Here is a 10,806-nt window from a genome sequence, read left to right as displayed (position 1 = left end):
TTGTCCTCATTCTTTCACACTAGATACGCTTATTAACATGTACCTTTCAGATTTAGTATGTGAATAATTTGTTAGGATACATCTCAACATAAAAGTGGTTTACTAGCGACACACTGAGTGTCAACCAACAAAGTAGATAAAATAACAGGATGGACATTTTTCTCTTCATATGACGGAGATGCTCAAAGATCTCAGGATTTATCGTTAAATTTGATTTGCTTTGCAGTCCAGCCGGGATTCCAGGACTCGGTGAAATGTGGGTGTACGACCGAGTCCAGAGAAGGCGCCAGAACTGTTGAGCAGAACTTGTAAACGAAAATTAACCTGAAGAAGGGATTCATCTCTAAGCTCACGAAAGCCATCATGGCTCTTCACATCATATATCCGGATTTATTGATGACTCAGCATTCGGCGATACAGTCCAGCCATTCCAGCTTCCAGTTCAAATCGACTCATCAGACACGGCGTCTTTCGAGCTTTCTGTCGATGTTTTAGACGTCTTCTTTTCAAGCTTCTGGTAATGTTTCTAAAAGAAGAAAACAAACAAAAAGGAAACAACATAAACAAAAGTTTTTCTTTGTGTTGAAACTAGTGCTGCACAATTAATCGGATTTTGATCGTTATCACGATTTTGGTGGCCACAAATAAATTAACCTGATCGTCAATGATATTTACATTCATAACGCAAGCTCTGCTGCATGCGTCTCTGATCACTCAGGTTCTCCATCAGTAGTCTCCCAACCACCAGGGGGCGAACATGTGGTTAAGGCTTCATTAAGCTGCCTAAATACCAAGCATGAAGCAGTAAGATGCAGCTTTCGCAATTTTCCTGTTGTAGGTAAAACGGATTGTTTTAATTAAACAGCTGATTAAGGTGGTAAAAAATACGAACATTTTTACAAAATGTGGCATTGAAATACACAAACCCTGCCGCGTGTACGACCCGCCATGTCGCAGACGACGTTGCTTGTTAAATATGAAATAAGCAGCTTCATTGAACAAAAAGCAGACATCGCCAACCGCCTTGATCAATCACAACATCAGACAAAGCTTTTCATGGAGGATATAACAAGCTTTAGTCATGTCAGGAATGGAAAATACAGCTGCATCAAAACACTGGATGGGAAATATGACATTATTTCTCCAAAGGGGGCATTGCCTGCGCTGTTTGAAAAATGTCGAGGGAATAATAAGGGAGCGCTATATTACATTATTTTTATATATATATATATATATATATATATATATATATATATATATATATATATATATATATATATATATATATATATATATATACATACACACACACACACACACACACACACACACACACACACACACATATATATAAATAATGTCGTGTCATGATAGGTTGTTTACAAGTGGTGCATTAAAATACATTTTTCTAGACAATGAATAATCATGATGAATAATCGTGATTACAATAATAATCAAAATAATCGTGATTATTATTTCGGTCATAATCATGCAGCCCTAGTTGAAACTTTGAGAAAAGTGGTTTTGTGCTTACAAGCAGGTTGTCATAGTGTTTCTGGCTGCTGCAGTGGATTTCCTTTGCCGTGTTCTCATTTAAGTAGAAAATGGAGCAGAGATTACAGAAAAATCCAGATTTGGGGACGACGAACTCTTGACCTGAACAGGGAAAAACTGGACATTAGAAAACAAAAAGACATGACAAATTTCTAGTCATAGTTTATATAATGTGTTTCTCACCGAGTGGACTGCTGGGGTTGAACGGTGGGAGTTTCACGTCGGTGACACAAGGAGACTGAGACCGAGATCGCTTTGCTTCAGGTCCAACAAACTCCCCCCTTCGTTTGTCAGGTGCTAAAGGAAAAGACAACAAATCTCTCAAGTCTTAAGTATACTTTAATCTGTGATTTGTCATGTTCATCCCACCTCAACGACTAAATGTTTGAGTTAATGCCAGGTAGCCAGAAGTTTAGTTTCAGAGGGAATAAACTCCAGTCTGAGGAAGCTATGTTGTTTCTTCTCTTCCTTTCAGACAAAACAAAAACAACCTACGGCAAGCGATTCACAGCCAATTACAACTCTTTTCTGAGAGAAGACACCTACTGCCCCTTGCTAATCTGTAGCAAGGTAGCCGACCAGGTAGAGGCGTTTCGGCACCTCGTGTAGGCAACCCCTTCAGATGACATTTCCTGACTTGGGGTCCTCTGTATTCAGCCACAAGTTCTTTTCTTTTTAGGTTGTGTATACATGTACATACATGTATCTATATGTGTGTGTGTGTGTGTTTGTGTGTCTGTGATGGAAGGGTGCTGTGGGGTGAGGGATAGGGGTTTTTAATGCTCTAGAAACTGGCCCCATGCTGCTGACGTTTTATAGCATTTTGGCTCAAGACTGGGGCACGTTGTAGAGGCAGAGGGACAATTTTGATGGGTGCATCGGGGAACCTTCAGGATGCGCACTTGGCGCGCATTCACATGTTGGGTGCATGCTCAAAGAGTGCTTGTTGGTAACGTTTCGTTGAACATACTTGGCCTAATTGGATTTCCATACACAGTAAGGACAAAAGATGTCAGAAGATGTTTTTGGAAGCCGAATTAGATGTGTGAAGCACTTTGTGCTTTGTTTTTAACATATAAAAAGTGCTTTATAAATAAAATTTGATTTGATATTGACTGCTCTACAGTAAATGTCTGTATGTCCACAACCTTCAATGTGGATTAAAAACTGACTTAGTACTGGTGGGAAAAGCTGTCATTCCTGCAGAGTGTCGTTTTATAGTCCTCTTTCCAAGATTCATGTCAACCGGAGCTTTTAACACAACATGCTTCCCATGCAAGCGGTAACCTCCGGAGGTTAAAAGTGGAGCCGATGTGAAAGTGCATAAAACTGCAGTTTCTCCTTCATCCGCTAGGGGCTGCAAAACAGAGCAAATCCCCATAGACTCCCATGTTAAAAAGACCAACTTCACAGCAGAAATACCCATGTTTAAAGCCTAGTTCAAAAATCCATTTTCAGTTTAATAGGTCAGATTTACCTTCATGACAACTATGGGTGAGTGACTTTTTTTCTAACTCGTCCAGCATGTTTTAGGGGCATGTCCTTTTGATTGACAGGTACCCAATCTCCCGCTTCAAGTAAGAAGAACATAGAAAAACCGCGGTTTTTAGCCGGTTAACAACGTGACTTAGCTTTAGCCTGCTTACCTTCGTTAGCTGGTTAGCTCCTCTTATCTCCAGGTTAGCTAACTAAGCTCTTAGCTACAGGCATCGATGTCAGTCCATCTTTTTATATACAGTCTATGGTATTTACCCGTGAAACGTCATACAGCCATAGTCCATCTTTTAATATACAGTCAATATACAGTCAATGTTCCCATGTAGCCGGAAACAAAATCCTCAATACTCAGAGTTTTTTCAGATAAAATGGCAAATGATGACTAAAAACCAATGTTACAATGTAAGACAGGACCAAAATCTGAATGTTCAAATACACAGTGAGTTTTAATATGTTGCAGAGTAGATGTTTTGTTTATTTAGGAGATAACTGAAACACATTTTGGCGTCGTGGCATCTACCTTGAACCTCCACTTTGTTGCATCCCTTGTTCTCCTCCACAGAATCTGCCGGTGTCTGCGCATCAGGAAAGTCAGACTCTGGCTGCTGTCCAGCAGAAGCAGACTGGACATCAGTCTGACCTGCAGCTTCCACCTCTGTCTTCTGGATCCCCGACTGGTCATCACTCAATAGTGCAGATGTGTCTTCGTCCAGTGTTGAGGAAGAAACGAGTGTGGCAGGAAGAAGTGACTCATTCTCGTTTTTCTCATCTTCTTTGCTCACAGTCGTCGTCCTGGCAGAATTTTTTACTGCAAAACAATCAAAAGTGAGCTGCTGTTTAATGTGCTGATCTATAGGGGTCTCAAACATACAGCCTGGGGGCAAAACCAACCCATCACAGGATGAATGTGCTGAACATGAAAATGATCGAAAAACTGCTTTGACATTAAAAATCAATGTTTTAACAAGAGTGGCAGTGGTTCCTCTTTTTTCCACAACTGCATGTTTAAAGTGGAACTATTATGTGCATTTCAGGCTAATTTATTTTTATTTCTGAGACCAAAAAGGCTGGGATTGATCGAGTTATTGTCACAAATCGCTTTATTTACTTCAGACCGACCCTCTCCGTAGGTTGTCAGATCAGCCTGCGGGCAAAACGAGTGGATTGAGACTCTTCCGTATTAAGCCCCGCCTCCCGCCACTGCACTATATCGGGAGCGCGCACCGCACCTGCTTTCTCCGTCATTGTAACATCTCATAAACCGAAGGATTAGGCTAGTATGAACTCAAAAGAACAAAATACAATGTCAACACATAGCATACAGCCCTACATGTTGGAACCTGAATCAGACCCTGAAAACGAAGTGGAAAACAGCAACCCACAGCAACGAATGCAGCAGGATGTCTCTCTTTGGTAAACTCACCAGCCATCGTTGGAAATAACTTTATCCCACGTTTTCCACCCGCCTGATGTATTTGTACATGCCCTTGTTAACCAGTAGAAGGTAACCAATCACCGAACCTTATCCCCCGGGACGTCACAAGGATTTCCAAGTAGAAAAAAAACTCTCTAAAACGACGCGTTTTTCATCGCCATGGAAACCGAACGGAGAGAGTGCTGAAACTCAAACTCAAACATGCGTTTAGGTGATTAAAAAACATGTCTGATGAGGATTCAACACTGTAACACTGTAGAAAGCTCAGAAAACTCCAAATACCATCATAGCACCCCTTTAATATTCAAAAAGAAAACATTCATATCTAACTTTACAGATCTCACTTCAGTTTGTATTACAATGTGAGTAAGAGGTCAGGATTATTACACAGATGTAAAAATGTACATGCATACATGTTTATAATAACTTCTAGCCCTCGACAGGTTTACTCTAATCATACAGATTTGTGAGGTCCAGATAGAGCTGATTATATGTGTTGGGATTTTGTGGATCCATTATGATGCTTGAATCATAATGAACATATAAATTAATTCAAATGTAAAATAATTGTACATACATTGAAAAAATATGTAGTTTTGCCAAATACATACACAAATATATTTTTTCTTTTATTTAAAAAATATTAGTAGATTTTTTTATATAAGCAGAATTTGTAAAAAAAAATAAATAAATGTACATATTGCATGTATCTACATTTTTTTCTTATTAACAAAATATAGCTCATTTCTTTCTTTTTTCCTTGGATGTAACTGAGGCAAACTACGGTTAAAACTGCACTTTTCTCCCAAGAAACTTCCAGTTCATGTTTTCTAAAAGAATAATTAATTAAGGGAAAAAAAAATATTCATAAGTAATGTACTTCTTTGTACTATATTCAGTAATTATAGATCATTATGTTTTTAATGTCTTGGTCCACCCCACTGGAAATCAAAGTCAAGTGGGCCCTGAACTAAAATGACTTCAGTGCTGTTGGTGTAGCATGTCTGTGTCTGTCTTACCAGGAGTCTGTCGGCTTCTCTTCTTCAGACGGCCTCTTGTCCTGGTCGTTGGCGTGTCTTCTTCCTCTTTTTCAGTCCCACTAACCTCATCTAAGGTCACAAAGTTCTCGCTGTCTTCTAAAGAAACAAATTAAAGAACGTTTCACTCTCATGAACACAAAACCTTCTGTTTCACAGCAGTGGGGGTTTCCATTTCCAGCACACCTGACTCAAGTTAATCATGTGCTGAACTTCACAGGTTGTTGAATTCATTTAATGTAAGCGAAAACCTGCAGGACGGTGGCCCTCAAAGACCAACTCTGCATACCCCTGCTGTACAGCTAAATGTAAAGTTGTTGTAAAGACCAATCATGGCTGAACTTTTCAGAGAAAGACCATTCCTGCAAGTCATCCTGTAAATACAGCTTCATACTTAAAAAAACAGAATAATACAGACCTGCGTCTTCATCGCTTTTACGTTTAGCAGATCTTGAGGTTTTCTTGTCCTCATCACCACCTGGTTCATCTAAAGGAACTGAACTCTAAAAACAGACACACAACATGTTCAGCATCAAAGGAAAAGTTGTGGAAAGTAACAAAACGATAAACTTGCATGTGTTTCAAACAACACACCTCTGGCTTCAGGATATCCACTGGTTGGCTGTCCTGGCCGGTTTGTGCCTCCTTTCCCTCCTCTTCCTCCTCCTCTTCTACAATCTCATCCAGAGTGACGAGCTCCTGCAGCTCTCCCTCCATCATCTCCTGGTCCCATCCTCGACCCTCTGCAGCATCATCCTCCCCCACCTCATCCAGGGTCACCAACTCCTCAGTGTCTTCCACCACCGTTTCTTCACTTTTCTCCTTCTTCTCTTCTTTTTCCTCCCCCTTCTCCCTCGTCTTCCTTCCCCTTCCCACCGTGCTGCTGCCCTGGCTCCTGTCTCGCTTTGGTCCTTCTCTCTCCCTGGTCTTCCTCTCCTCCTGCTCCCTCTCTCGCTCTTCAGTGGCAGCTTGACTTCTCTTCAGCTGCTCTTTCTCAGCCGTATCGTCGGGATAGTTTTCCTCCTCGTCGCTCACTTCATCCAGGTTCACAAGAGAACTTCCGGCATCCTTTTTCTTTGATTTCTGCTTCTTCTCTGATGTTGCAGCGTCGCTATGAGACTTAGTTGCTGGCTTGTGCTCATTCTCAACATCTGGTTTTGGCAATCTGTCCATTCCTGTTCCAGCAGAAGGTTCTTCATGTAGCTCCTCTACGTTATCAACCAACCGGTCCTGCATCTTTTCAACCATGAGCTCCGGTTTGGACACTTCTACAGATGCAGAGTCACGTGTTTTTGTGTCTTCTTTCTCAACCGCTGCCTTGTCTTTTGCGGTAATTCCATCTTTTTCCTTATCATTTATTTCTACCTCTTTGGACATTTCCATGGTCATCAGCTCTTCTTGAACTTGATCATCTTCCAGAGAATCTACAATCTGATACATGGGCTCTTCATCCTCCTCTTCCTCCTCCTTTTTGGGGGAATTTTCTCTTGGTTTTTTTCTGCCGTCGACTTCGGAGGTTGTTAGGGTTTTTGCACTCTCGCTTTGGTCGTCAACTGTCTCGTCCTCCACAGAGTCAAGAATCTGATAAGTTGTCTCTTCTTCTTCTTCAGCTTGCTTCTCTTGCTTCTTCGGAGCTGCGCTTTGTTTTTTTGCCATTTTTACGTCTTTCTTCGGTCTTCCCCTCCTTGATTTTTCTCGGATTGCAGGTTTAACCTCCTCTACAGCCTCTTCTTCTACAGCGTCTAATATTTCGTAAGTGGCCTCCTCTTCACTCGTGTCCCTTGAAACAGCATCACTTTTCTTGGTTTGTGCGTTTTTTTTGGGAGGAGCTTGGTCTTTCTTCTCTGTGACTCTCTCTTCGTTTCGTTCCTGTGAATCTCTGGCAGGTGTGCTCCTCTTTCTAGCTGGGCTCTTAGGTTTACCCGATTTCACCTTTTCAGCATCTTTAAGCTTCTCTCTTCTTCCTCGGGTAGATCTTGTCGTGATGGCTGGTTCATCGGTGGCGGCCTCGTCCTCCACGGAGTCCAAAATTTCAAACACAACTTCCTCCTCTTCGTTCTCTTTTTTAGGCGCCTCTATACGATTTGATGTTGGCATTTTATCTTTATTGGTTCCTCTGGTGGTTCTTCTTCTACCAGATCTTTTGGTGGTTGTGATTTCTTGAACGGATTCATCTTCAACAGAATCCACTACCTCATAGACGGTCTCTTCGGTGTCGTCATCAGTCTTTTTATCTTTTCTTGTTATATCTTTTGTTCGTTCATGCTTAACTGTCCCGCCCTGTTTCTTTGGTGGCTTCTCTTTGTCTTCACTTTTAGATGTTCTGGTCCTCAGACTACTTTTCTCATTTGGTTTATCAACTTTTGAAGCTGTAACATTTTCCTTCTTTGTTTCTTTTTCCTTGTTGTCAGCTTCCAACTCGGTCTCCGTTAGCTGATCCTCCAGTGAATCAATAACCTGGAAAGCATCTTCATCCTCTTCTGTGGATCCAAAATCTGCTTTAGAGGTTTGATCATTGGGAGTTTCAAGTTTCATGCTGTGACCTTCGGCAATGCTGTGATCATTGACCGAATCCAGTGTCTCTACAGCTTCTTGTTCGGTCTCTTCAGGAGGTTTTTTGTCGTCAGAGATTTGGTGATCATCACTGGAGGTTTTGGAAGTTTCCACTGAAAGAATTTCTTCCTCCATTTGTGCTCCATCCTTCTCGGTTCTTGAGATTTTATTAGTATCTTTGTCAATTGCGTCATTTTTATTGCTTGCGTTGTCAGCTGCCGCTTTATCAGACGAGTCCGTAAATTGAGTCACATTGCCATCAGACATGAGCAACTCTGTGCGACCCTCACTTCCGTCCTCCTCAGCTGTAGCAGGTTGGTCTTTAGCAGTGCTGCAATCCATTTTAATGCACTCCTCTGAACAGGCTTTGCTTTTATCCTCAACACTGTCTAAGATCTGACTGTCTATAGGTAAAGACTGGCTTTCCTCAGGTCCAAGTTTTATGGTTAAACTGCTGCCATCTTGATCCTCCTCTTTGTTCATCTGTTCATCAGTTTGATCAATAAATGAATCAAGGATTTGGTAATGTTCACCATCTCCCTGTTCCTCCATGCAGCTGTCATCTTTTTCTCCTCCTTTGCCTGGGTTTTTGTCCTCCTCTCTGGCCGTTTCATCCTTAAGATTAGTCTTCACATTCTGGGTTTGGTTTTTCAACTCTAGCTCCTGTCTCTGTGCTGGTGGATCCATCTCTGAGGTTTCTATTTTTGTCTCTGACTCAACAGTTTTTGCAGCAGCGCTCTCTGCTGCCACTTTGTGCTCGGATGCAGTCACTGCGCTCTGTGTGGGTTTTTTGTCTGCTTTATGAGACCGAGGTGTTTCTACAGACTTCTTGCTAGCTGCTGCAGGTGAACGGGTACTTCGACCTGTAGATGAAGTATGTGGCTTGGTCTTGCTTGGCAGCGCTTTCTGACTGGGAGGGGCAGGCTGCGAAGAAGAAGTGGAGGAGGAGGAAGAGGTCTTACCGACAGTAGCAGAGGAGGATTTGGTTCCAGATTTGGTAGATTGAGATGAAGCTTTTTTGTGTTTTGATGACACAGAGGTCGGAGTAGAGTTTGAGCTACTTTTTGCTGACTTGGATGAGGATGCTAAAGAGGATGAGGAAGAGGTCGAGCTCTTGGAGGCTTTGGAAGACTTTGTTGAGGACTTCCTGGCACTCGAAGACACATCTGAACGTGGCCGTTCCTTTTTCTCTTTCGATGTCTGGTTCTGTAATGGCGTGCGATCGTCAACAGCTGCATCTTCCGCATCTTCACCAATTTCATCAACCGTGACAAAATCTTCAAAGTTGAAAGTTTCCTCATCAAAAGAGGAAAAATCAGCTTCGGTATCGTCCTGTGCCTGGGTGGAAACAATGACAGATGAAACTCTTAAAAGAATATTTACAAACATTTAATTCATTGGTAAGGTGTATTTTTCTCCTCCTAAAGATAATAAGAATAAAAAATTATCTTTACCTTTTCATACTTTGCACGAGCAGTGCTTGTACTACTTTTGTTGGTGCTCTGAAAAGCAATACAAAGAACATTTAGCTCCCAAACTTGTATCATAAATTCCAAAACTACAGAGATCAGAGACGATACAAACGCTTTGTGAGAAGATGCAAACACTCAAAGTTTCTAATGTTTATAGAATAGAACTAGATATTTGTTTTTGCCTCTTCAAGAGCTCTAAAACACCTTTGTCTTTGTCAGACTTTGTGTCTGGTTTCTCTGAGTAAGTCTGTGCTCGTGCCTCACCTTTAATATTTTTACATTAAGTTGAGGGAGTTCTGCGTTATCCTCAGATTTGACTGGAGTTGAGGTTGACAGTGCTGGGTTAGAGGCAGGAAGCGCGTCTTCAGAAGTGACTGAAGTTTTCGTTGTGGATCCCACCGTCTTGACTTTCTTTACATCCTCACTTGCCTTAGGAGCAACACTTGTGTGTGCAGACATTTCAGTTTCGGGTACAGGAGCCTCCTCCTTTACATTAACAGTTGGTTTTGTTGTGCCAGTTTCAGAAGAAACGGATCGAGCTGATGTTGCTGTTGCAACAGAAGGAGAAGATATGGGTTGCTTTGTTTGTTGTCTTTTGTCACCAGATTCCAAAGGAGGTGGCTGGAAACAAAACAGCACAATGAGTTTTATTACTCTGATGCACAAAACGCCACGACACAACACGCTAACCCCAATCTGGCTCAGGTTTTTATGGGTTTTTAATCATTTTTCCTAGTTTTAAGACTCAAATTAACCCTAAACATTGCAGTTTTGACACAGCCGAAGTCTGTTGCCACAGGGATGCAGCATCTGGCGCTGCCACTAAAATCTAAAGCCCTCAGTTCCACATTATAAGCACATCAACATTTTTTTTCTGGTACATACAATGGCATCACAGATATTTAGAACATTTTTATTTGGTTGTGTGAGAATTATTACTGCGACAAGGCTCAGCAAACTACAATATGCGAGTTTAAAATCATTTCAATATGAATTTATTTGCCCAGAAGGTTCAGAGTTATTCCAAAGGTGTCAATACCAGGATTCACCAGACTGTCAAAACGTGGTTAAAAGACATTATGTTCCCACATCAATTTGCCACCTGAGTTCAGACATTAACTAATTAGACATTAACACTGAGAATTTCTGAAATGTACTAGAGAAGACAATGTAGTGAAACATGGACCAGGATAAAGTTCTGGTGATTGATAAATGCAGCTATACACAGAAATAAATACTGTGACATTGCATGAGCAAA

At 41.4% G+C, this 10,806-nt stretch overlaps 1 protein-coding gene across 3 annotated transcripts in view; it reads right to left on the bottom strand.

Annotated features, from left to right (window-relative positions):
• The window catches only part of LOC306768978 (uncharacterized protein), a 41,499-nt gene that overhangs the window by 155 nt on the left and 30,538 nt on the right, over positions 1–10,806 (bottom strand). For all 3 annotated transcript variants that reach the window (XM_079257476.1, XM_079257477.1, XM_079257478.1), the window contains exons 15-23: positions 9,813–10,169; positions 9,531–9,578; positions 6,118–9,414; positions 5,942–6,026; positions 5,506–5,622; positions 3,572–3,859; positions 1,738–1,851; positions 1,535–1,656; positions 1–526 (exon numbers count right to left, since the gene is read on the bottom strand). The exon at positions 1–526 is cut by the window's left edge and continues 155 nt beyond it. In XM_079257476.1, the coding sequence (XP_079113602.1) occupies positions 443–526; positions 1,535–1,656; positions 1,738–1,851; positions 3,572–3,859; positions 5,506–5,622; positions 5,942–6,026; positions 6,118–9,414; positions 9,531–9,578; positions 9,813–10,169 (4,512 nt within the window). In that variant the 3' untranslated portion in view covers positions 1–442. The remainder of the gene's footprint in view (positions 527–1,534; positions 1,657–1,737; positions 1,852–3,571; positions 3,860–5,505; positions 5,623–5,941; positions 6,027–6,117; positions 9,415–9,530; positions 9,579–9,812; positions 10,170–10,806) is intronic.

The sequence above is a fragment of the Telmatherina bonti genome (genome assembly GCF_933228915.1).
Source record: "Telmatherina bonti genome assembly, chromosome: 18".
In the NCBI taxonomy this organism is placed as follows: Eukaryota; Metazoa; Chordata; class Actinopteri; order Atheriniformes; family Telmatherinidae; genus Telmatherina; species Telmatherina bonti.
The sequence above is the reverse complement of the archived record's forward strand: the minus strand, read 5'-3'. Positions and strand labels throughout refer to the sequence as shown.